The sequence below is a fragment of the Corvus cornix genome, chromosome Z, assembly GCF_000738735.6.
Source record: "Corvus cornix cornix isolate S_Up_H32 chromosome Z, ASM73873v5, whole genome shotgun sequence".
NCBI lineage: Eukaryota > Metazoa > Chordata > Aves > Passeriformes > Corvidae > Corvus > Corvus cornix.
Window position 1 is genome coordinate 12,433,382 of NC_046357.1, and position 27,442 is coordinate 12,460,823.

At 37.2% G+C, this 27,442-nt stretch overlaps 1 protein-coding gene and 1 long non-coding RNA gene across 3 annotated transcripts in view; one reads left to right on the plus strand and one right to left on the minus strand.

Annotated features, from left to right (window-relative positions):
• Positions 1-27,442, minus strand: part of SLC1A3 (solute carrier family 1 member 3) — a 61,874-nt gene that overhangs the window by 7,272 nt on the left and 27,160 nt on the right. Inside the window, exons 4-6 of the mRNA XM_010395169.4 lie at positions 9,325-9,529; positions 7,878-7,920; positions 617-912 (exon numbers count right to left, since the gene is read on the minus strand). Of these exons, the coding sequence (XP_010393471.1) occupies positions 617-912; positions 7,878-7,920; positions 9,325-9,529 (544 nt within the window). The remainder of the gene's footprint in view (positions 1-616; positions 913-7,877; positions 7,921-9,324; positions 9,530-27,442) is intronic.
• The window catches only part of LOC104686610, a 121,875-nt gene continuing 97,376 nt past the window's right edge, over positions 2,944-27,442 (plus strand). For both annotated transcript variants that reach the window (XR_002044583.2, XR_002044582.2), the window contains exons 1-2: positions 2,944-3,099; positions 3,939-4,046. This is a non-coding gene — a long non-coding RNA (uncharacterized LOC104686610). The remainder of the gene's footprint in view (positions 3,100-3,938; positions 4,047-27,442) is intronic.

Here is a 27,442-nt window from a genome sequence, read left to right on the forward strand (position 1 = left end):
AGAAGACGTTACTTCTTTTCATAGTTAACCTTCTACCTGGAGAATAATGAAAAGAATTTGAAAAGATTTCATACCTTGAGGGAAAAGGTATTTATTTTATTTACCTAATGAACACGATAAAGAAAGCAGGAAAATTATGTGTATGTGTGAGCAGTGCAGCTACAATGCAAGGACATATGGATACACCCCACAACTACAGGAACTAGCTGTGCTGGAAAATTATGATAACGAGGTTTTGCTGTGTAGAAATAAGATTATGGGAGAGGTTTGTTGGTTTTCTTTAATGAATTCAGATTAAGATATAATGAAACTTCAACATCTTACGCTGTGATTGCTATCTTTATGAAGACATATAATACCTCTGTAAAAGGGTAGAAACTTCTGCCATAGACCCTGATTCTTCTCATGTCAAAAGCAAAACCCACTGAAAGAGCTGGTGTGTTTGGGCAAATTATTGTCACAGAGAGTTACAGCTCTAGAGCTCACTCATGAAAAAAGCTACAAGGTAGATACAATCTTATTGTCTGACTTTCCGCCAAACAGTGCCCAGTGCCGAACTGTGATGAAAAAATATTGTTTAGTAGCTTAGAAAGGAATTTATCGAAGAGGCACTTACCACATGATTAGAGCTACCAATCTCATGATAGCCTCATTAAGGCTATCAAAGAAGTCTTTCAATGCCTGACCTTGCTCCCTCATGCTCCCAATCACCAGGCCAAAGCTGATTGAGAACACCACCAAGCCAAGGGCATTCACTCCGTTCACAGAACCTGGAACAGGAACTATTTCCTCTTTCATTCGGGTGAGAGCTTCCATTGCTTCTGACACGTTGCTGATTATGGAAGTCACCGTGGATGTGTCATTGGATGGAATAGTTACTTTAAACTTTCTCTTTTCATAATTGGTTTTGAACTGTTAAAACAAAAATAAAAGAAAGATAGAAATTCGGTGAATCATAGCAAACAAAGTTACTGTTTTTATTATTATTAAATCATCACAATTTAAATAAGTTATTTACTATTGTAGGACATTTGAATTTTTTGCTTAATATTTTTAGGTAAAATGTGCTATGATGAAAATTTGGATTTCCTGAAAGCAACAAAAATTCGTAATAACTTCTAACACTAAATGTTTAGTTTCAGCTTCTAGAAATCATTTTCTCATAAACAGGCCAAAGTCATCTGCAAAAGATTCAGATTTGTCATGCTCCTGTATCTGGTAATAAAACTATTGATTCTTAGTTTGTGTTTTATATAAATTGCTATTTTTCCCTGCAACAAAATTCCAACCTTTTATAGTCTTTTTTTGGCTAGTGAAAAATATTTTTTTGTGCTCTGTAGTTTCTTTATTTCTTCATCTTTTTATATTAAAAAAAATTAGACTGAAGCTAACTTGAATACAGCATACCTCTTTTTTCCTTTGTTATGGCAAAGTCATTAGTTTACTCTGCAGTACAAGTCACCACACTTCTTAATTAAGGAAATGATTATACTTCAAATGGTTCCATTATGGAACAGACAAATGGATTTCTAAATATCAATATGGTCCTAAATGTGTGCTTTGAAAACCAGTCTTTCACCCCCTAATGTTTTCCCAAAGAGAAATTTACATCCCAAATATTTCTATCTGGGCTCAAAAAGCCCTGCTGTCCTGTCCAAAGCATAAAGCATGCTGAATATCACTAGTATAATGTTTCTTATGTATCTCAGGATGCTAATTAGTCCATTAAAGCAGCAGCACACTGGCATCAAGGTTTGGATTTTTATTGTTTCGGAGCTACCAAGAAAAGAGAACTATGTCCCCAAGTTTAAGTATCACTACTGATATCTGGAGACTGTTGAACACTTCAGAAGTACTTGAGTGAAATGAATTAATTATGACCAGGATGGGAAACCTAAGTATCATCATCTTTCAACACTAGTCTGATTTGATGTTGCTTTCTGCACCTCAATAGTTTCATGCACCCCTTCCAAAATATTTGAGGTATCCCTCCAAAGGCTCTAAGTTTTTCAGAATGTCAAATAAAACCTGCTGCAGGATACTTATAGAAAGTTTCTGAATAATATGTAGCAGAACAAACCTACATGAAGGTCAGATACTCTCGAGTCTTGAATAAAATTTGTTAAAATCTTTTACAATTTGGGCTGTGCAGAATTCAGCTGAGAGCACTATGAGCAGTTGGCTGACATGGAAAAGCCCACTACCACTGCCTCACCAACTCACATCCAAACTGTGATAGTTCTTGTTTGATCTCTTAGTGAGATAATTCTACTTTTCAAAGTGGCAGAAATCTTACCAAGCAAAAAAAGTCACCATTTTTTGGGTAAAACCTGTGGAGGTGAATCAGTTCTCACTGACTGACAGGGAAGAACCAGGGAAGGTGGGATGGGGTTATCTCTTTAAGTAACAGAGTGTAAATGGAAATGTAATATAATGTGCTCACTGAAGTGCTTTTTATTCTGTCTTGTCAGCAATGTTAAAATACCGCCTAACACTTTACACCAAACACAAAGATTCTTGCCTTCAAAAACCTGTGTTAGAAAGAATTTGACATGGTAATATGAATAGGCCTTAATTTTGGGCTCATTCTTTAATTTTGTTGCAGCAGGAACATGCTTTTAATTCTGTGTTATTTAAGTTTCTTTAGAAATATAATGTGGATTTTAGGAACTCACTCAGCAAAGTCCTTTTCCATTTCGTCTACTATACTGGGCCACAGAGATGTAGGTCTTACCTGATCGCTCACCTTATTCACCAGACTTAAGTATTCAGAAATATTGCTAGGGAGAATAGTCTTTATGGAACCCCTGCTAGAGCAGTGGAGAAACATCTTATTTAGAGTGTGATTCAAAATGATAAGCTAAGCAATGGGAAGCAGAGCAACTTTATTTGCTCTGGAATATTTACTTGAGCTGCTCTTACTTTCGTTATAGCTGGCTCAGCCCCAGGACATCCCTGTGGATATGCCTTCTGTGGATCTTACGCCCAAAGTTGTCTATCAAAAGTAATGAGAAGTTTCCTGGTGAAGCAAAAGAAATCAAGGAAGACCAGATACAGGAAACACAAGGGATGTATCTACTAAGGAAAACAGTGTAGAGTGTAGGTTGAGCTTTATTCTTAGTATTGCTTTTTTAAATTACATTAAAGGCAAAACACCACCACAAAACGTATTTTCTGTGTGTGAAATGGTGAAAAAGCCAACTGCTTATAGGAAGTGACTGGATGAAGAACCACCTTCAAAATGTTAGAGAGTGTTTTGAAATAGATGAGTTAATAGCAGGGTTGATTATTTCTGCTGTGCAGAGTAACTGGTGGCAAGAAATAATTTTTTGAGTTTTTATAACATTCCTATTTTCATCAGATCTCTATCTCAGTGGCAATCAGAGTTACCAGCTTTTAATGTAGCTCAAACTGACAGTTTAATATCACATTTTGATTTGGCTGATTCCTGTTCCTTTGCAACTTTCAGAAATAGAAGAAATTAGACAAAATAAAACTGCTAATTGTAGGCTTAAGGGTCTCAGGAGAGAGACCAGAGGTCCATTCACTGATAATATGTGATGGGCTAGGCAACATCACTGAAGTCCTGTCATTTCTGAGGATACTTGGAGCATTATGTCTCCAGGAAGAGGTATTTTTGCCCAGTAAGATTTTAGATGCAAAATACTCATAATTTTTCCTTAAGTTCATGTATCGAGAACAGTTGAGGAGCAAGATAAGTGATATTTGAATGCATTAATTTGAACAGCTTTCTATAAAAAATCGTCTGCAAGTGAAATGCAAAAATAATGCATTTTTACAAGACATGGTGGTAATGAACAACTGGAAAATTAATTTTAATTAACTTAGCACACTATGAAATAGACAATATAGTTGCTGTATTGAATAATGCATTGAATCAGTTGTTTACGCTTTCATTATTATTTTGTTTTTATTAGTGATTCAAGATACACATAGTCATTTGACTTGGATCTATTGAAGGACTTCAAGGATGAAACATTGTAATCTGGCAGCAGCACATCCTGGTGGCTTATCTTGCTGAAAAGGTAACTATTCTGGAAATTCATAATTCACTGTCATAATTTACTCTGAGATAATGTAATTAGTACTGTCTTTGCTAAGTCTGTATGATGATGCTGCATTTAGACAATACTGACTTTAAAAGCAACAAGTTTGCTTAAATGCAACCCTAAAAATTTAAAAGAAATTAAGACAGAGATATTCCATCTTAAGTGGTTTTTTTCTTTGTTTTCCATATGGATATGTGCAAAAGCATTCTAAATTTTCTGCCTAAGAGCTGATGACACAAGCCATAATATATATTAACTAGCCCAAATTATCATGAGGAATAGACACCATATATTGGTAGTATTAATTTCTGGATGTATGATTAACACTTCCAATTCCTTTGATAATGACGAGTTCAGGAAAGAATATGTAGTCAAAAATATCTCAGAAGGAATGCAGTTCTTTAAGCTTCAGCTGGCATCAAGTTCTACCTATTCACTCCAGAATGACCCTCCCCAAATTTTTAGATTGATTCTGTCTCTTAATTCCACAAGTTTGCTTGCGTTTCTTCTGCTCTTTGATAGACCCCCAGAGCACAGCACAAAGAACAAGTAGCTAAGAAGCAGTATCTGCTTAATAAGGAGACTGCTCACTACTGCTCAGCCCCAGGCTAGACATAATTTCTTAATTTAGCAAAGAAAGAAAAACTAAGAGATAGTGGCCAGAGCAGCAAGGTAAACCCAAAGATTTCTTCAGATATCCTTAAACTGGGGGTGAATGCAGGGGCATTGAGAAAATTTTGAACAAAGTAATCTAATTTTAGGTATATGTGGAGTATCTAGTTGCAGTCAATATATTCAGATTCTCTCGTTACTCATAAAAGTCACGAAAACCTCAAATGATCTGTGCATAGTGAAGGTCATATGGAAATATAACCACAAGTCATATGGAAATCACCAGCACCAGAAGACATGTTATTTAGATTAATAATCTGCTGTTTAAGAATCAGCCTGAGAAGGCTGAGGTACTCAATGAGTTCTCTGTCTTGGTCTTCATTGTCTGGCAGTCAGGCTTTCCATCTCTCAAGTCCCTGAATGTTCAGGTGGAATTTGGAGGAGCAAAGTCCCTCCTGCTGTAAGCAAAGGCTTGGAATCACCTGATGAAACTGAATGGAGGTCTATTGGACATGACAAATGCATCCCAGGGTCCTGAGGGAAGCAAACCACTCTCCATCATACTTGAAAATTCTTGTCAGTCAAGTGTCAAGATGAAAAAATCTACTGGGAAATAAAATGTGCAAAGAAGGAGGATGAGGAGGAGTAAAAGAAAGGGGAGGCAGCTTTGCCTCACAGTCTAGTTGGAAAGAAACACTAAACGGAATCCAAAGGACTAATCTGAAAGGAGAACAGTAGGAAATATAGGAAGATATTTCCTGGATAGGTCCTAAGGTTCCAGTCTCCCTTCTGGACTCTTCATCTCCCAGCAGCAATCCTGTAAAAGCTTTCCCAACTCCTCCTAACAGCACTCCTGCTTTGGTTATGCTCCTCACGCAGTTTCATTTCTTTTCACACCTTCCAGTGAGTTCCAGTATAAACTAGGAAAGAAACCTGCCTAAAGATGCTGTGAGACAGAATGTGCACATCTGATCTATCCAAAGATGTGATTTAAATGTTCAGTGCATATTCCAGTGATTATTTTCAGGTGTGTAAAGCTGTGGGTCAGTATTACACTGTTGAGTGTGGACAGCTACGGGTAGTTTTGTGTGTTTTGTGTTTGGGCATCAAACACAGTGTTACAGAAACAGATTTGTGCCAGATGGATCATTCTTGTTCATAAATCTTCTGAGAAATGCATGACCGAATGGATGGAACTTTCTTTTTGAAAAGAAAGTTACGGGGTCGGATATAAAAAATCATCTGGATACCTATTAATATTACACATACTTGCAAGTTCAGATCTTAATTTAATGAATCTACTACCACAAAATAACTTTTAGATAAAAATCTAGGGTTTGGTACCAAGTTGAAAAAGTAATAGTATGACAAATTTAAAATCCTGGTACTTCACTAATCCTGGTACTTTTCAGTTGCTGCTGAAAGTCAGTAAAAGCTTTCACTAAATATGTCCTGGATTTTTGAATTGTTTTCTAGAAACCCCTTAAGAAGTAAAGCACATGAGAAATACAATAAATTTAATGTTAACAGAATCTACAGGACATCTTTAATTAAGAACATGGGTTTAGAACTGCTAGTCACTGAGCCAAGTTTCCTGTTGCTATGGAATACTTTATCAAAAGAATTTTTTAATCTGTATTGGAAAACTGCTGAAGTGTTCCTATAACTCCTAAATGAAGATGCTTTCAGGAATTCAACTTTTAAGTAACGTAGGGTTAAAAACTACTAATTTCCAGTTCAAATTCAGGAATAGTGATTTCATCTTCTTTTTGTATGTTTTTATCTTATTTACCTCCATACAAACTATGTTTCAGAAACCTTTGTGGTTTTTCTAATTTGTTTGCTTTATGTACTTTTCATTTTTGTTTATTATGAAGTCTTTACTTTTTCCTTTAAGGCATTTATATACTTCAATACAACTGAGATCAAATGAATGGCTTGTTATCTGCTTAAATAATTTCCCAAATCTTTTTGAAACTGCAATCTGGAAGGCACTTTGATTGCTCTCAAGACCTCTAGATAATAACTTCCAAATTTGAGAGATTTATGAAGAATACTTGCTGCTACGTCTATAACTTTATGCCCTAATTATTTCACTACTTTGAGATAAAGATCATATCATTCCTGTACTTTATTACATTAAATTCTTTGAATCTATTTCTAGTTTAGATATAGAGGTTTTCATTTCTGTACTGCTCTTCTGCATCAGTGTACTGAGTTCATCAACATCCTTGCTGAAGACAGAGGCATGGCATTTGTTAGTCTTGGACCTGGGTCTAGTTTGCTTTTTTAATTTTAATCTAGAAATCTTTAATGCAGAAAGTCACTCCTTTTTATTGGTTTCTGTTTATATAACTAGAGAGAATGTTACAATTTCTTTTCAATTCTTCTGCAAGATGTAACTCAGCTGGCTTTGGTAAGTTTATACTTTATGCTCTTCTTGACCTTCACATTTCAGCTTTTTTTATTGCTACAGCAGTAGCTGGTAAGTAATATCAGTTCAAGATCGTCTGTGAGGTCAACGTGAAGCAATTAGATTATGGAAACATACATTCTAGGTTTCACTGAATCTATAATGTCTTCCTTTAAAAAAAAAGAATGTAACTAGTTATTGTTATTTTCTCTGTAGGACAGCTGAGGTTAAGACCAAGCTAACAATAGAGGCTTTTGAGAAGCAATATAAAAACGTACTCCTATGGACTTCTACCACAGGTGACAGGAAGTTCTTAATTTGCCTTTTTTTTGATAATGTCCACAAATTTTTTTCTTCTCTTTCGAACCTTTTTGTCACATGACATTCTTGAAATTCTTCCAGTCTTTGCACAGATGGTGAATATCTCAGTATCTCCCAGTTTAACATAACACTGTTTTAGAAAGGCAAATCCTGAGTTCATTTTAATGAACCTTGCTGTCAACATCTGAATTTGACATTTTGAAAAAAATAATTTTTTGACTTGCCAAGCCTGGTTTTCTTCACTTCTCATAGTAAATATTGTTGTCTCAATATGATTGAAAACAGAGCATAGATTTGATTAGTTTAGTTCAGGAGTTTTTGAGACAGCTGGCAGCATATATAAGTTATGTTTCTGCTGTAAGTGGTATTAACAAGAATGTGATATTCCTAAGGCAAATGTGGTTACATTTAATTTCTTACCTCTTCATGTTTTATTTGGAAACAAAAAAAAATATTTTTACCTGTTTAAAGCAAGCTTCCACCAGATTTGGAGGGAACATATTTCTGTGAAAGAGAAAGAAAGTAACATGAGAAGCAATAATAAGCTAATAATTCCTTTAGTAAGGACACAGCTAATAAAAGAATTGACCAGCTAATTTTTGAAGGAATCCTAAGACAAATATGTGATAACATATACAGTGAGTAGACCGTTGCACATAGCATTGGCCTGGTTAGCTTTACTGGGATGAAAATTAGGATTGGATGGTTCCTGGCAATTGGAATCTCTGTATTTGTATTGTATCGCAAGTCCGGTTATGGAGCAGTACATTAACTAAATTACTAAATGTACAAAGCTCTATGGGACAAGACTCACTTTTAATTTTGTACTTATTAATGCTTTATGAATCTAGATTAATAAATAATTTAATAATACTTAATGTATTTTGAGTTCTCAAATAGTTTTTGCTCTTATGTAGCCTAGTACTTCATGATATTTATCACTTGATTATTATTTATCACTTGATTTGTTGTGACTAAACCCCAAATCTTTCTGATGTTTGAATATTCTATAATAATAATAATACATACATACACGTGTGTGTACATTTGTTGCAGATGGGGGTTTGTTTCTTTGTTTTCTTTGATTTGTGCATTTCTGAGGGATTTAGAAGCAGCCTAATTGAATAAATCTTGAGGAATCTGAGCACAGACCTCTTAATGGAGGTTACTGTAGTCCCCCTTCCTGGCAGCATGATCCTTGGAGGCCTTTCTCTGTGTCTCTGGATTCTCCAAATGGGTTAGCGGAACAAAAAACTTTGGTGGTTTTACCTGTGGAAAAGCTCCTGAGTTCAAAACCTCAGCTTCCCTACTCCCTAGAATACTTCTGTGGCATACTATCTCTATAGAAGAGTTATTGCAGAGTCTCTGAGCAAGGAGAAAACAAGGTTTTCTGTGCCCTCTATTTCAAGCATGTTACTTGCCTGTTCCTGGAAGTTATTTCCCATTCATATAATTGAATAAATTGAGTAGATGCACCCAGATTGGTGGCTACAAATCAAAATTAAAACGAGTAACTAAATCAGGGGTTCAAGTGAAGTGAGAAAACTGTTGCAAGTTAGAAGAAAAGTGGAGGAATTTGGTAGTAAGGTCTGTGCTTTGGAAGAAGGAAAAAAGACCCATGCAGATAGCAAAACAGAGGTCTTTCTTTTGTGCATGAAAGAAAGAAAGAATCGGTCTTTCTTTCAGTATTAAAAGCAGTTTCTTCCCCTGCAACAGCTTGATTTGGAAATAAATCCGTGTATCCTTTTGTAGCACTGTAAGGGTTAGAGATATTGATATCACACAGTTGAAAGAAATTTGGCAACTTTATGCAGTCACTGTTTAAAATTCTCTACATTTTTTCTCTGTGAATCTAAATATTACCATCATAGCTATTGGTACAGAAAATGTGCAATATCATAGCCATACCTGATTAAATCAAGAAAGGCATCTGCTGCTGTCACTTGCACAATTTTGCCTTCTCTGTGCATGTTTTCCTTTGTACCTTTCCCGGGGTGGATGATGACCACAATGATTATGCCAATCAGTACAGCAATGATAGTAGTGCTCATGTAGTAGACTACTGCTCGGACTCCCATCTTCCCTGAGGCTTTACTATCCAGGGCAGCAATTCCTAGTAAATTTAAGCACAACAACATGCAACTGATATAGTTGTGAGTAAAGGGTATGACCTAAGCATAATGAAAATAGTTCTGTGGGAAGAGTTTTGATGACCAGGACACTTAAAGCTACCCAAGGCAAGATGTCCCTCTTTTGCAGCTCATTCTGTCACTGTCTTCCCACTCCACCCCTAGTTACATAATTTTCTATAACAAGAGTTACAGCTTTCTGTGCTTTCTTAACACTTCATTAAATGCAAAGATCATTGGTCTGATGCAGTGTGGCACTCCCTATATATTCCAGTGAGACAATTCATGCTTTCTGATTAGTGTAGTTACAACAGTCTGAAAAATGTGCTGCACATAATTTGTAAGATAGAAAATAGAGTACTCTTGAGTGATGTTGATGATTGCTACAATTAATATATATGAACAGTTTTCTTTAATCCCCAATGGGCTACCTCAGTTTACCTCTGTCCCAAGCCACGGGACTTTAAAACAGATTAAATGCTGCTAACCTGTTTCGGAAAATCCTTACCATAAAGGTATGAATAAACCTTTATTGCCTCCCATAAACTTGCAGGGCTTGCAACATTAATCCTAATTCTTGGCTCTGTTTGGATCTACTGTGAATATTAGGGTGCTCCCTATGGCATCTTCTATAGTATTTTTTTCATGAGATTGCACTGATGAATAGCTGCAATATGTTTTTTAAAAGAAGGTGCCGTTCTGTCAGGGAAAGAGTTCTGAGTCTCTGAGAAGGAACGTCTCATGAGGACTGTCAGAAATGGAAATGCTCTTTCTCTTTCCAGCAGTCGCAGCTACGTCTTGCTAGTTCTTCTCCTCAAAATGTCCCACTGTTCCTTCTCCTCAATATTTGCCCATACTCCATCTGGAGGCCTGTGCCATCTGTCTCAAACCAGGGCTCAGGCTTCTTGTTGCAATCAAGCTTTCAAAGTGCTAAATGAAAAAAGGAGTTTTGAAAGGATCTTTTAGCTTTATTATTTCCTCCTATATGGAATTGCCTAACCCATACTTCCATGGACTGCCTACACATTTATATAGATGCCGCCTTTGAACATATAAAAAAATTTGACCACCTTCTGTTCTGGCTGTCTGTCTCAGAGGAGAAAGCATTTAGAATAAGGCAAGAGGACTGCAGGAATATAAATAATATGGAAATATAAAATTTGAATCATTGCCTGGCAAAACTAAATGTTCTTCAAATCATTGTAGATAGAACATCTTTCTGTCTGTCTTCTAAAGGAGGAGATACATTCTATTGGAGCTACAGTGAAAGTACTCTAGTCCCTGATGCAGCAGAGATCAAGGATGTGTCCCAGGCTCTAATCAAATCTTCAAAGTATTACACCAATCACATGCTTCATACTTACCCTTTCAGTTCACCTTTCTTCATTTTCTGCCCTTTTGGCAGAAATCATTAGAGCCAGTAAGATTCATACACACAAAAGGAATTCCATCACTAGATTCACACACTAAATTTCTTGGCTTATGTGTGCCATTGTAGTGGAAGGAAAAATGTTATTGGTACAGCAAGAAACTGAACATGGAAATCCAACATTTGAAGCATTTGATCCTTCATTTCTCTACTCAGATTTTCCACCTGCAAAACTGTATTATAATTTTCATGGTAAGTTTACATTTATGTTCTGAAATTCTGTGAGGAAGATGGTAAACACTAGCAAGTAACAAAGAGCTTTCTTAACTTTACAAATGGGAAGTCCTGTAGCCCTCTTACTCATGAATGGAAGATTGGTTATTTTTTTGGAGTCCACAAGTAAGGTAAATATAAAATAATGCAAATATGGTTAGCCAAGGCAAGAAATAATGTTAATAATTTTTTGAGAATTTCAGATCTGCTATTGAATTGTACAGCATTTATCTCAGACAGCATTTATTACAAATTTTATTTTTAAAGTATGAATAAGAAACTTAAAACATAACTTAGAAAGTGAAAAATGAATGTTCACATATTAGTCAGTCAATTTAATTTTTGTATGTGTTAATTGGGGTTTTTTAAATGTTCTTTTTCTTTCTCAAGTAACAACAAAGGTCTATCTATTTTTTCATTTTGCATAAGACCATTTTTATACTTTTTTTACAACATGAGCAAACCTATACAGTTTGGTAGGAATGTTTGGAAATGCAGAGATTTTGAATCAGTTGGTTCCCAGCATTCTGCCCTTTACAGATAATAGATTCAACACCAGATGCTAAGCACTGTCAGTCTTAGAGGATTTCCCGCCATACCTGCCTGTGCTTTAACCAAACCTGACAGTTTATTTGTACTTCACCCTTGAGTCTCCTATACTCCAGAAATCACTAAGAGTCAGTGTAGGGCATACCTTACCAGTAAAGATTGCTGTTTTGAAGGATTAGATTTTGTGATCCTGTTTTTTTCTTGGACTGATTCTGGGACTGAGTGGTGAACCATGTGAAAGTGGTATGTCAGGGAAGCAAGAGTCATGCTCTTGTCTTTGTAAGCTGCTTTCCAGCCTGGTCTCCTGGTGTGTACTCTGGCTGGGACTACATGGCTCCTTATTTTAGGTCACTCAGTCTCATTCCTGCTCTTGCTATCATATAAATTATTTCTCAGCTTTAACACAGGGACAGCAATTCCTTTCTTCTTGAGCTGTAGCTGCTCATGGCACATATAGCAGAAAGCATTCAAAGCAGAAGGATGACAGGCCTAAGTATGAACAAAAGCTGTATGAGGAGGAAGCAAGTGCTCACCTCTGAGAGCCCTTACTGGGGACTTTCTGGGTCGTCTCCCCTCCCACTGCAATTATTGGGAACTCAGAGAACTGCAAAAGTTTCCAGCATACCAGCAACAACAGTTGCCTAAAATAATATTTTAAATCTGTTTTTAAAGAATGAGAAAATGAAAGGGGCTGTTTTCTTTGCATTTTAAGATGTTGACAAGATTTCTTAGAACTGAATGGGACTCTGGAAAGGTCTCCAAAGCTTTCATGTGTCATAAAGCATTGTATCCTCAGTGTGTCTTTTCACAGTCAGCCAGCAAAACCCCCATTGTCCTGCAGGAGATGTATGTGCCCCTTTCATCCTGCTCGCTGCTCTCTCCTCCACACGCTACTGGCTCCAGCACCTCTGACTCCTCTCTTCCTCTCCCTCCCCTTCCCCAGGGGGCCTGGGAAACTTTGCTGTGCCACCAGTCCCCACGCACAGGGATGCCTTGAAGTTGTCAAGGTGATCTGGAGCAGAGCCCCCGTAATTTCTCCTAGCGTGTGCACTCACACAACATGAATGGGAATGATTTTTTAAGTATTGATGGGGAAGGAGGGAGGCCGGGGAGAAGGAAGGGAAGAAAAGACAGAAAGGGGTAGGCCTAAATCTGTAAAACTGCAAGCAAACCCAAGCCTTCAGCCCTGTCTTCTTCCTTCACCTACCCCTTCCCTCTCTTGAGAAATACCACTGTGTATAAAATAAAGACATGACAAGGAGTTCTCCAGAGTGTCACAAAGCAAAATGCTACGTTGTTCTTTAACAAAGATGTTAAGAGAAGAAATGAAAATATTTTAAAATATAGGAAAGGCAAGGAGAAGGTAAATATATAATTACAAGAGGAGAAAGAGAGAGAAAAGATAAAGAGAAAAGGAGAAAAAAAGTCTAGTTAGGATGACTTTAAAAATTCTGAGTTGCTAATCTGGTAGCTCCGATTGCTCACCTGACTTGATTACTGTTCAGTAAATTGGCATGAGCTATTGATTCTATGAATCTTCATGAAATAGCTACTATATTGTGACTAATTTTGTGTCAATTACATTGTACTTATGATTTTATATTACACAGAATTCTAAAATTTACCAAATCTAGACTTGTTGCTGTTTTTAATTTTCTAGATCTTGAAAGCATGCTGCACATAATCCATGTGTAATCTTGGACTATACTAGGGCACACTAATGTGGAGGGGTGGTACTACACTCCTGGAAGATCAAACGTAAAATAAACTGAGCATGTTTTCTTTAGATAATGCTTAAGTAAATAGCAGCTTTGAATCTGCTTGTTCAAGAATAAGTCCCAAGGAATTGTTTTAAAAGCTGAAATGTAAAACCTATGCAAAAAGTCCTACAGCTTCAGAACACTTTCTCCCTTTAATTAGCACAACTGAAGAAAATGATTTTTTCAGAACACTCCAATGTTCTCAGTGAGCTATTTCAGTCTGAGATTTGAGTTTATGCCTGATTTTCCTATTACACTAGTTAAGAGTTTATACCTGAAGGTTTGGGTTTTTTTGAAAGAAGGAATATACATATTACACAATCAGATGCACAATGCATTTTTCCCACAACAGTAGCTGGTCAGCAGCTGGTATGACTGTAGCCCTATTTCTGCGTGTAAACTCCTAGTCAGCAAAGCTTACATTGGCTTATATTTGGCCCCAGCATTAATCACTAACTAACAAATGAGAGCCCATAAATATCAATTTTAAAATAGAATATATTTTCTTACACTCCAGAGTAAAGAGCAACCCTCTGAGGAAAAATAGTCATTATATAGTGTTGATTCTAGTACTTTTGGTGATTTTATCTTTCCTCAGAGCAAGCAAGACTGTCACTGGGAGTAGAGGGTGTGCAAGTGAGCATATGCATTTATGCATGACTGTAATTTCAGTTTGAAAACTGTTAAAGTGCTCAGCTACTGCTTATCATATTGAAAGTCCCTGCTTCGGAGTATTTTTCTGCCCTTTAAGAACCTTTGAAAAAACTATGTGTTTGCTTTCCTACACTAAAATTCTTGTGGTTTTAAGCTTTTTCCCCTGATGTTTTAAAATTTTTGTTTCTTTAAAATCCCTTTTGATGTATAATGATGACCATTTGAAATAAAGAACAGTTCAGCTGCGGCTTAAGTGACCATCTAGGCCAATTTGACTTCAGGGCTGACCAAAAATTAAAGTTATTAAAGGCGTTGACCTCTTTGACACTGACAGGTTGGGGTTATTGGCCACCTCTCTGGGAAGGCAGTTCCAGTGTGCTACCTCCACCTCTGGAAAGAAATGTTTCTTAAGATCCAGTCTGAATCTTTCCTGATATAGTTTGAACCATTCCCACTGGTTCTGTAACTTGATCCAGGGAGGAGAGATCAGCATCACCCTCTCCCCATCCTGTCCTCAGGAAGCTGCAGAGAGCAGTGAGGTCACCCCTCAGCCTCCGTTTCTCCAAACTGGACAAGCCCAAAGTCCTCAGCTGCTCCTCACAGAATAGTGGTAATTCTGCTCAGTAGAGGAGAGACTCTGTGCTCAGAGCCCTAGTGCAGGCTCTTGACTGAGGTTCCCATCTGTGGGCACAGGACCGAACACCTCCAGGTCAGGATTCTGCCGAGATGCAGCAATATGTTGATAAAAATGCATAAAATAATCCAGCAGTTCTGACGATGTAGAACAAACTGTCCATTCTGGTCCTTATACATATTGACTTACTGAAACAAAAAAAAGAGGATTTCTATGACCGCGATTAATTCTTTCCTTATTCAGCATGTTACAGCTGAATTAATGGCACTTCCTTGTCAGTGGAGAGATTTTTATATAAATTCCCTGTGGATGTTTTATACTTAGTCTTTAAATACAAAACATTAGGAACGGAACATCTTTTTATTCCTAATTATTTTCCTGTTTACTTTTTACGGTCTCTTCATTAGGAAATTGCAGTTGCTTGTTAAGGACTCCTATGGTGGAACAGCAATAATGGCAACTGTTGACTCAGGAGTGTTGCCCTAATTTTGTTTCTTTAAGGTTGTCTTTCACTCTCCTAATGAAGCAGTCTCAAATGGGCTACTCCCACCCCCTACATCCACTAAGCGCTGTGTGATGAGTAAACTCACAGTGTGAGACCATGAGAACAATCCCTTTTGTGTATGTTGATGAGGATTTGTGAACATGAATAACACTGTGCAAGGTCACAGTAAAATATGCTGACAGAAAATTTGTAAGGAAAAGCAAGTTAGGTAAAGACAGTGGAGGTATTGCCCAAGTTTAATTAACATGATTAAGCTCTAAAGCTTTATTCTAATTGCAGCTGAACATGTTCTCTGGGTTGCTGAGCATTCCCAGAAAACAGAAGTTAAATTTAGGCTTTGACAATTGAGCCTTTCACAAGATCAGGTACAAATTTTATCCAAATTCTAGATTATGATTTTTATTAACAGTAACAGTAAAATAACGTTTTCAAAGAACTGTAAGTATTGGTGAAGTTAATTAATGCTGTATCAATACAGATAATGACTTCCTGGAGCCACATAAATTGCATGTCTGAAATATAGCCCTGTATGCCTTTTTACATGAACTGATGAGACAAGTTTCTCCCAAATCTCAATTTAACTTATCTTTGCTTAAATATGAATGTTTAGAAAATGAAATTAGATATTATATTATTTTTCTCCAGTTCTGTTAAGATATCTGGGCAAATATCTCAGAGGAAAATTAGCAGTTGTATTTGAACCAAAATTATGTGACCGTGATTAAGCCAAGCTGACTACTGAAACCCACGGCTGAGATATAGTAATGCAATTCAAAGAGCCAATTAAATGTCTAAGAGTGGCTCCTAAATGACTACCCTTGCCCCACAGTTTTTTAATCCTGCCCCATCCTTGCCACCAGAAAACTACCAACTTTGGGTCTTGTAGGGGTAGTTGTTTCTGACAGTTTGTCATTTTGAATCATCCCAGAATTGTGTCATGTGAACCCCAGAATTTTACACGAGAAGCAGAAGGAAAGAATGTTTAGGGCAGAAAACTAGCAAACACCTCCTGGTTTAGCTACAGTTTAGTCCTTAGAAGGAGAATTTTTGTGAAACCATGGCACAATAACACCTGAACATCGAGTGATGTAAATGGAAGGGGCCCAAATAATCTCTTGTGGCTTTACAGTGATTTTTACCTTTCAGTTAACCATGAATAGTGAAAGACCATTCTGTTGTGGTTCATCACTGATAGTGCTCTTTCAGTAGAATAGCTTACTTTATGAAACTTATTCTTTGGTGTCAGTGCATTTTAATTGTTATAAAAAATATGACAGTGATCCATGCTGGAAAGTATTTTCTGGGACATCAAGTTTAGCCTTCTGATACAGCAGGGAAATATAGTCTAAAGTATTGGTTAAAAATTTACTAAGCTTGAGGTTTAAACCGACAGCAATTTTTATCCTAACAATTTCCATGTTTGGGTATTCCGCTGCCTTGCTCTCATCTTAGTTTGCTTGTTTCAGTGCACAAATAATTTGATTGGTTAATGGCTCAATGTCCAGATGAGATCAGTGATGAGTGAGGTCCCTCAGGAATCTGTGGGGGGATCAGCACTGTTTGATATCTTCATCAATGATGCAGACAGTGGGATTGAGTGTACCCTCAGCAGGTTTGCAGATGACACCAAGGAGAGAGGTGTTTGACCTGCCTGAGGGACTGGATGCCATCCAGAGGGACCTGGACAACCTCAAGGAGTGGGTCCATGGGAGCACCATGAGGTTTAATAAGACCAAGTGCTGGTGCTGCACCTGGGTCAGGGCAACCCCTGATATCAGCACAGGCTGGGCATGAACAGAACAAGAGCAGCCCTGCCCAGAAGGACTTGGGGGTGCTGTGGGTGAGAGGCTGGACATGAGCCAGCAAAAGAAGCATAACCAGCAGGTCAAGAGAGGTGATTTTCCCCCTCCACTCTGCTCTCATGAAACCCACCTGTGGGGGGGTTGGAGCACTGCATCCACCTGTTGCGTCCTCAGCACAAGAAAGACGTGGCGCTGTTAGACCAGGTCCAGAGGCCACAAAGGTATTGGAGGGATGGACCACCTCCTGTTTGAGGACAAGCTGAGAGAGTTGGGGTTGTTCAGTCTGGAGAGCAGAAGGCTGTGGGGAGACCATTTAGCACCTTCTAGAACATGAAGAAGGCCTGTAAGAAAGATGGGGACTAACTTTTTAGTAGAGTCTGTTGTTACAGGACAAGTGGTAATAGTTTTAAAGAGATTGAGACTGAACATAAAGAATAACTTTTTTAAAATGAGGGAGTTGAAACACTCTCAGCCAGAGAGTTGGTGGCTCTCCTGTCTGTGGAAACTGTCAAGGTCAGGCTGGAGAGGGCTCTGAGCACCCTGATCTAGCTGAAGCAGTCCCAGCTGATTGCAAGGTGTTGGACTAGATGACTTTAAAGGTCCATTCCAACGCAAAATGTTCTGTGTTTCTTCCCTTTAAATTCTTCTCTCTGTCAGTATGAGTCACTGAGGGCAAGGAAGAATTTCATAAACCACCCCACACTCTGCTTGTTGTTGCTAAAATATTTATAAACACCTCCTGGTAAAATGAAGTAAGTCAATATGGTACACTTGGTGCATCTACTGAATGTCAGTGATGCTTACATTACTACATGAAAACTCCTGCAGGATTACGCTCTTCTGTTCTGAAAAGTAGAGTTGGCTTGCAATGTAACAGGATACATTTGAAGAGCCAGTAGGAAAGTACATTTCCTGAAACACATCTGCCTCAGAAGGACCCTGCTGTGGGGCTGTTGAGATACTCATTTAACTCTTCGCATTATTCTGTCTTTTCCTCACAGTATTGGAATGTGACAAACAATATGCTTTTTGAAGGGAAACTAGGGAGTAATTTATCTTCTTTATGTGTGTTAAGCAGAGCAGGAGGGAGATGCAAGCAGGGATTCACAGCAAGCCATGGAGCAGTGATTAGTAACAGCTGACAGTCTCAAACCAAGACTCTCTTTCTTTGGTTACCTCATTGTAATAACAGAGTACAAAGAACCGACTGTCTTCAAGCCAAGAATCAGAGACCCAGGAACACAGAAATTTTTTTTTTTGGTAACAAAACACTACTGCTACCTGCACAGCGGAATTCTAAAAAGACATCCTTTTATGTCCAGACACTTGGACTAAGCTTTCCTGGAAATGGGATTCTTATGTTGAGCATAAAGCTGATTATTTTCTTTATATGGAGGGAAAGAAATAACTATATTTGTTTATGAAAAGGCATAATGTAGTGTGGTAAATTATTTCAGTTCAATCAGGGAACAAGTTTATTTTGGTAGCTGATAAGCCAAAGCACATTAAATTAGTTTAAATCCTAAAGCGCATGTTGTTGCAAGACTGAAATAAATATGCTAGTAGTTGTAAGACTTTTATCCTATTCCCAGAGGATGAAATAATAGTCTTCATTTATTCTGACTATGTTGCCAAAAATACTTTCATGCTTTAAGCATGAAATGCACTGCATCCTATCAAGATACAAGCGATACAGTTACATTTACCTTCTGGATGGTGTTGAGCACACTACTCAGTGGTCCATAAAAATCCATAATGCAATTTCTCAAAACACATGTGCAAACTTTCAATTTGGTAAAATGCTGGTCTGAGTTTTGGCAGGCTGTGCCTGGAGTTCTTCACAGACATGTTTTTGTATGTGCAGCACTTATTAAACAACATTCCACAAATGTACGGTGCTTCTGTTATCTGGCTGGCTCTATACAGTGCGGCAAAGCTGTAAACTATTTACTATACTAAATCACTTGGGATGCACATTAGTTGCTACTGAAAAAATAATGGGAGATTAGAGGTGTCCGTAAGGGAACAGTAGCTAGTAGTGCAGTCTAGTGCAAAAAATAATCTTCTTTTACATCTTGAATATGTAACAAGTGCCTGAAGAGACACTTATATGAATTAATTTTATAGAGTTCATGCAGCAACCATCGTTTGGAAGGAAGCTTTGCTCAGTTGGATTCGTGACTTGATACATACTTGAACCAATAGTAGTGTGTGACTAATGGATCTGGCAACAACCTGGCCTTTGGATTTCTGCTTGGATTTTTAATTCTAGCACAATTTTTAAAACCTTAAGATCATTCCTTGTTAATTCAGCAATGCTAAGAAAATTTGGAAACAGAGTAACATTGCCTTCAGGTATGTATAGTGAGACTTCCTTTTTTGGGTAATCTGAAGTTGCACTAGTAACTGTTCACTCACTGAAGAACCCTCCATGTTTTCTGTTGTTGCAGTAGCTACTATCTATTCTTGCACCAGTTTATTAATAATCGCAATAGCTCTGCTTTGTTGTTGTTGGTTTTTTTAAATAAATCTTGTCAGCAATACAACACTGATTTGTGCATCTGTGTCCAACTTAAAAGTTCTAAGTGTTCCTTTTGCTTTCAATCTGGCAGTTCATTCATCCGCTGCTGTTTTACTCACTGATCTTCCATGAGCTGCTCATGGAGCTAGTGCTTTCCTTTTGTCTGTGTTGCACACACTCTGCTGGTGTTTACATGTCCTCATAATCCTTTTAGTTTATTACATTCCTCCCCATGTGCCATGCTTTTTTTTCAGTTTGTTCTATTTTGCAGCACTATGTATGATTACATGTGCTGTTCTTGATGGATTCACACTTCGTTTGCTGACTTTTCTCCTTTCACACTTCAAGTATAATTTTAACTTCCACCAAGTTGAGGTGCTATCTGCATCATAGCAACATAAATCTCTTTGAGTGAAACTCCATTGTGCCACTGCTATTTTGCTCTCCATAGCAATAAGTTATCTGAGTTACCTCTCTATGACAGGGATCTTGGTATAACATCTTCTCAGTCTGGGGAGGTTTGTCCTGAAAGACATTATGCCCAAGTGTGTACTGACATTCATGCAGGACCTCATATAGTGATGCCTCAGTTCCCCTGAGAGTTCAGGCACAAATAAGATGCACCACTACACAATATCTATCCGTGTCAAAAGGAAATACACAGAGCTCTTTCATGCATCTAAGTCATTATTTGAACTAGAAACTGCAGAGCAATAACTAATCAGACAATACAGACTACGTTTTGGATTCTTATTTTTAAAGAATCACAAGAACTTGCATTTGGTAAATCATCCACATAAAGTTTTTTATCAAAAACTGAATCCTGTGTTGATAAAGAATCTAGAAACAATCTGAGACTTCCTTTATCACATATAACCAAGTCTATTTAAAGAGAATGGGATCTGATGCAGAAATTATTTGAAAAAAATTGTATAGACATTATTAAATTTATGAACTAATAGCATTTTAAAACCCCACTTATAATCCATTAGCTAATACATTAAATAATAAACGAGAATATCTTAATGCATAACATGATAACATTTTCCCTTTTTCTAATAGGAGTAAATCAGAACTTAATTACACTCAAAATTCCCCCCAAGAATTTAACGAGTAACAATCAAATCAAGTTTAAGAAAAAAATAGTTTCTATTTGTGAATTTAAGGTCCTCTGGTAATATGCTATACGAATACTAAGGAGTCATTACTTTAGCTGCAGTTAGTCTATTGTGTTTTAAATTGTCATTATAATTTGGTGGGGCTTTTTCACGATTCAGTAATGATGTTAAGGCTCTTCTGAGAACTCATTAAGAAAGTGTGGAATTGGAGTTTCATGTGAACAGGCTTTTGTTTTCTTTCTTTTCTCTCTTTTGTTTCAATGACCTCTTGAACTTTGGGCCACTGATTCAGTTACAGCCTTGCAACATCAAAGATGTACCTTTTTTTTCTTTGTATTTCTTCACCTTACAGACTTGTAGGAAGCAAAGGAAAGAAGTTAATACTTTCTCTGGAATGCCTGACAGTAGCAATCAGTACTTTTTAATAATATTATTAAACTTTTTTCAGGATGCTGCAGTGCTAAGTACAGCTGAAGCAGAGGGTTTGGCTTCCACAATTCAAGCGCTATACAGTTGCCATCTGGGCATTATCTGGTTGTTGGCAAGATTCAGAATATGAATTTCTGTGAGAGGTCAGAGGTATCAAAGAAAATTAATAGCTGATTTCAAACTAAACAGGTGAAAGAGAAAAGAGAGTTTTTAAAAATTACTCTTATTACTGGACTGTGATGTTCTGTAGAACAGAAAACTAGCCTATTTTTTTTTTAACAAACTAGTTATCATCCTATCTTGAATTTGAAAGATTTATTTTCTTAATGGATGATGGTCCTTTGCACAGGTTCATTAGCCATGAGACAGATGTTAGCCAGACTTAGTAAGCATATGTTCTCTAACTTGGTTTTCAGACTTTGGGGAATTAGGACATACTGAAATTTTAAAATCTGGACAAAGCTAGTTTTCAGTGCAAGAATGTATTCATTAATGAAATAGCCATTCATTAGATGAACTCTTGACCAAAACCTACTTTCTCCCTAGCTCTGAAAAGAAACTACATTCACTGGAGAAGCTCAGATATTATCTAAGTATTCAGAAATAACTTAGAAGTGGGTGGGAAACAACAGAATAAAGTATTTAGCTTTTCATGTGAGTAAAGAGAAAATTCTAGTACTGAGAGAGCTGTTTATGAAGGAAAGAAACAGAATTATTTTTTTAACTGTGGTGCAGATAGTATATTTCTAGTGCTATGCTGTACTTATTTTTTTCTTATCTACCACCAGTAAGGAGCTACTTGTATCATTGTCTGAGAATGAAGAAACACATTTACCTGAAAAAGAGTTAATCCTGTTTAAGTATACAATTATAACAAACCAAAGTCTGATTCTGAAAATGTGATGAACTGAGGCATCTAAATAAATATTTGTGTTAATGTACTTAGTCCAAAAACTTCTTCACAACTTGTGTGCACTTGAAGCCCTTCAATCTCTTCAGTGAAGTAAAGATGAATATTGCTGGAAGATTAGTACCAGATCTGATCAATCAGGAACCAGAAGTCATGTTCTCCAAATACTGGAATATGGTAAACCCCAAAATTTTTTCAAACAAATGCTCTTTGTTGAGTGACTCTTGAGTTTTCTGAATATAGTTAGGATCTATTTGTGAGATTCTTTTTACAACCAGGAGGTCTGGAGTTTAGTTTGCTTTGATTTTTGACTTCCAGAGATGATGTTTCTTTAAGAACAGCATTAAGATCTGAAAGCTTCTGTTGGCACAAATGTTAAATTTTCTTTATTTGCATGTTAATCCCTCAGTATTAGAACTGAATTGCTATTCAGCTGTGAGACACTGTAAAGGACTATCTTTTCTTTTCTGCATGATAGTTCTTTTTCCTTTTTTTTTTTCTTTTTTTTGCACAAGTCTCTGTATTCCAATAGTTTTTACTTGTCTTTGTAGATTGTCATTAGTATATCTTCTTTTGATAGACTCCTGCAGAGAAAAAGGTCTTTTCAAGATACTGTTGATAGAAGGAATACACAGAACTTCTGTATCTGGTGACCCAATGAACCAAAATTTATGAGCTTGCTGTTCCAGGTGATTTTCTTGCTAGTTTGCAATGTATGACTGTGCCCACACTACCTGGAGCTGAAAGTTTGGGAAGTACCAAACTGCTTTTTTTTACTAAGTGTGCAAACCTCTGAGGAATCAGTGTTTGTACTGCTTGGACATATCCCTCTTTCCTTTGGAAGTGCAATGTGCGTTTGTCCAAGATCAAAAACACTAAAAATGCAAGCTCTGTTGACCTGAGAAACAGACAGACAACTCAAGAAAGGACTACCTTGAGGACAGGTAAAGACCTGTAAAATTTCTTTTTCTCCATTTCTGGAATCCAGATGGCACTTGCTGCCTTGCAGAGAGTAATAGATTGGAGTTTAGGTAAATTTATGTAGCTTTGCTGCAGTGTGTATCAGTGGCATCATTCAGTCAAATCAAGTCAGATCTCTCTGGGAAGAGAGAGAATCAAAGGAAAAAGGCCTTGTGACATGGAGAAATGTGCCATCAGGGAGGGCCAAGTGAGTTACCTGATGCAGTGCATAAAAGTGGCAGAGTCTGCCCAGACTTAGTCCAAACTGCTGCTTTCTGGCATAAGCCACCATCACAAAACCCCACTCCTTTCTGGGACTGGTGTTATGTCACAAGAGTTTTTCATCAAACTTCAGCAGTGTAACAGCTGAACCCTAGACTCACCTGTGAGATGAAAAAAAGATCTGACTGTGTGAGTCTGAAAATGTTTACACCAAGATACTTTCCACCCAATTAAAAAAGACTGTCAATTCTGTGAGGAGATTCTAGGCTGCGGCAAATATTTTGCCATGTTCGTGACTGTCTCAGGCATTCATTCGGAGACAACATGGCAACAAAGAAATAAGGAAAAGATATTCTACCCTGTGCTGCCATGTCTCTGTGAAAGGTTAACAACCATAAAAATGAACTTTGAACTAGAAAGCAATCCTATCGATAAGGTCAGCTCTTATATATTTGCAATGATTATCTTTTGAGAAATTCTCCACACCATATACAACAGTATCATTTATATTTTGTTGCGTTCATTCCTTAAGATCTGGGTATAGAATATATTCAGGAACAACCTGTAAGTAAAGAAAAAAATAATGCACTACCAGGAGTGTCTGGATGAAAAGAATTCTAGCAGATGCAGGAACTGCTTTGTGACTCTCTGACATATAACTCAAATCCCAGATATTGCTAGTCCTTAGTTATATCTGTAGTCTCAACAAATTTTTAGAAATTTTTGTTCTGAATATTTCCGTTTTCTCCTTCTTATTCTCCACCATTGAGAGCTGTGACATGTGGCTGGAATATTAGGATGAACAATTGTCTGGGAAGCCTTCCTCCTCTTCCAGACAATCCAACATCTTACTGGAATCCAGACCCAAGGCTTGAGTCATGTAGGTCCTGTAGTCCACAGCGACTCTCCTCATTTTCCATTGCTCAGAATTCAGGTGGAATTTCCACCAATGCTGTCAAGACACTGGCTTTCAGCACCTCTGCCTCCAGTAATGATGATAATGATGGATCTGCCTTACAGAAGTTTATAATCCAGATACATGTCTGAAGGAGAGTAGGTAGGAGATACAGCAATTAGCTTTGAGAATTAAGTGGAAATAATATGTTATAGGTCAACAACTATCCATCATCAAAAAACAGAAAAAAAATTCAGAGCGAAAACAAGGTTAGAGACGATAGTATCACAGAACCTTGTTTCTGAAAGTGACAACCTTCTGCGTGTTCTACAATGACCTGTGTAGCTGATGCAGTTATTCAGAAAGTACTTCGTACTTTGTCACATTTCACAGTGCTGAAGAAACAATGATACATGTTAATTCTTCTGCTGTGCAAGTACTTCCAGTAATGTTCCTGGTGTTCCCAAAATCCAGCCTGAGGAACTTTCTTCATTAGATTCTTCCAGTTTTCACAAACAGTTACAGCAAAGGCAGACTGACAAGGAAGAAAATAAGATAGAATTGTGCTGTATTTGCATGTCGGAAATGAGGATGCAGATCATGGTGTTCAAGGAAGAGCTAGGGGGATGAAAGGAGTAGGAAAGTGTAAGCTGATAAAGCTGGAAAGGAACCTTTGTGTACCTAACTATGTGGAACTCTTCACAATCTTCTGGCTGTTTTTTGTCACATTTTGATAGTGGCTCTTACACTGTTGCTATTTGTAAATTTCCCTAGAGTGGGACAATTAAGAGCTGTTGATATTGTTGTGCTTATTTCTTTCCCTCTTCCTTGACCTATGTCTTGCTTTAGCTCTTTTATTTTGAAGTCTAATTTCATGCCAATGGAGTGAGTTAATGTCTGTTGACAAGTGAGATGATTCTTAAATCCTGGAATGGTTTTTCCCTTGGTTTTGAACTGGTTCTTGAAGAGCTGTGTGTCAGAAAGAAAGCTGAAACTGTAGACAGTAGTCAATGCCTCAGAGTAATTTGTCAGTGAAATCTTAGCAAGTGAAAACAGAGAGATCCCGTCAATCTGATATGAAATTCTAAAGAAAGCGAAACCAACACAAAACTGGGAAATAAATTAATCCGATGATCTGCCAACTCGTTTGTCTTCACATTTATCTGACAATAGGTTCTTCTGAAAGACTGTGAGGAACATAAAAAGATAGAGTTAATTGCCCTTGTTTGCCCTCCCTGCAACTAGGGAGCAGTGGGATCTAGGGCCTTGCTAAATTGCTAGTTCCACAAATTTAATAGCCAGTGATTACTGTATCTGTGAAGCCTCTAACTTTAGTTTCAAACTATAAACTTCTGGCTTGTGGTGCTATACAACATGATTGAATTTTGTCTTGTGTGAAGAAGTACTTCCTTTTCTTTGATATAAATGCATGCTCTTGTTATTTCAATGGACACGCTATTTTTCCTATATTATGAAAAATATTTAGGATATATAAATATAAGTAGTTACTCCATCTTACCCTCTACAAAGGATTCATGATTTCTGTGGACTTTTGCAGCAACTTCTGTGGTTGTATCTTTATTAAGCCAAAAAATGAAGTCTGCTTAATTCCTCCTTGTGTTTTACTAGAACTTAATTCCAGTAATAAGCTCTGTCACCCTCTCTGGACTGTTCACAGTGAGTCTGAGAACTCTTGCCTGTACTAGTGCCCATCCGAGAACTTGTGATTAGGTGTGCTATAGGTGTAGCCTGTTCCCCTTTCCCAGGTGTACTACTTTGCACTTGGCACCATCCTAGTTCACCTGTCATGTTATCACAGACTCATTCATTATTGAAGACATACAATGTCTTCATTTTACAGTTTCAATCTGCAATATCCTGAACAAAATGCTTGTCCTAATTCTCAAAAGGCTGAGAGTTGGTTTTGCGTTTTGGGCATTTTACTGTACAAAATGTAAAACCAAGTCTTTTCCATTTTCAAACTAATCTAGCTGGTTTTACATTTTGTAGTATTTTTGAGTTTTTTCATTTTCAGGTCTGCTGTTTTTCTGTAACCAACACATATTTGTATTAAACTCAAAAAAGTGTTTTGAGTTTTCCTTAATATATTTTCAGTCCTTCTGCCCTCCACTAAAATGTTAAGAAGGAGACTGTGGTTTTACAATGGTCCACCAGTGCTCAGGCAAGATGCTTTAATTCTTATGTGTTCGTTCAACAGTTTTTGATTTTTGTTTTGTCAGGAAGCAAAGTATTGATGTTATGCACTTGAACTAAGACATAAAAGCAAAACTAAATCTTTGTGGGTGGGAGGTTGCTCCCTATTGTCAATTCAGCTGGAATCGCATGCAGAATGCAAACTGAATAAAAGTATAACAACCTGTTACTCAATACTTTGGGCAGCAGCTGGAGTTATACTTGCAATGAAGTTTAAATCAGCCTTCAGTTAAGGACCACTAGCAAAATTGAATTATTTTAGAGGAGTTTTCTAGTTTCACTATCTTTAGTTATTGCAGACTTTGTTCTTGAACACCCCTGCTGCTTGTGCACTGCTGCTCACAGAGCCTAAGACTTCAAAAACCACACTGCTGTGTATTTTCTGCTTTTGGATGCTCTTTGTCTTCTTAAGTTTTCTTTTTTATGGTATAATCAAATGTTATCTTATACAGACTGTCATTTTATGCAGGAATTTAATCTCTGCTGCTATTGCATTTTAATTCTTAGTCAGATCTGACTAAGAATTCACTTAGAATTGTTCTCTTATGCTCTTGTGAAGATAGATTTCTGTGTATCCCCTATTGCCAAATTGCTTCAGAAATGGTTCAGAAATAATGAGTTATAATTTAATTTTATGAACCTTTCTGAAGTCCTTGCTTTTAGTATTGGCACAGATTAAGATACATAGCAGTTTTTGAGGAAGAGGTTCCACCCAAAGATATATTTTTTGTACAAATACTCATGACATTTCATTATGATTTTCTAACATCCATGCCTTGCAAAATGCTGGGTATAGTTTGTTTCCTAACTGATTATCAGCATGCTCAGAATCTGCACATCATTTCTTCTGTGTTTTGACATGAAAGTTGATGTTTCTAGGTGCTGAATGCTTCCTAAACTACCTGGTTTCCTTCTTCTTTTTTTTTTTTAATGTAGCTGCCTGCTATTTAAACTCAGTTTTTTAACTTTGAAAATATTTGTCCAAAATATTTCAGAAATGCGTGGCATAATTACGAAACATATATTGCCCACATTCCCTTAAAGGCTGTGGAATATAACAGTATAAAAAGGTTCCAATTTCT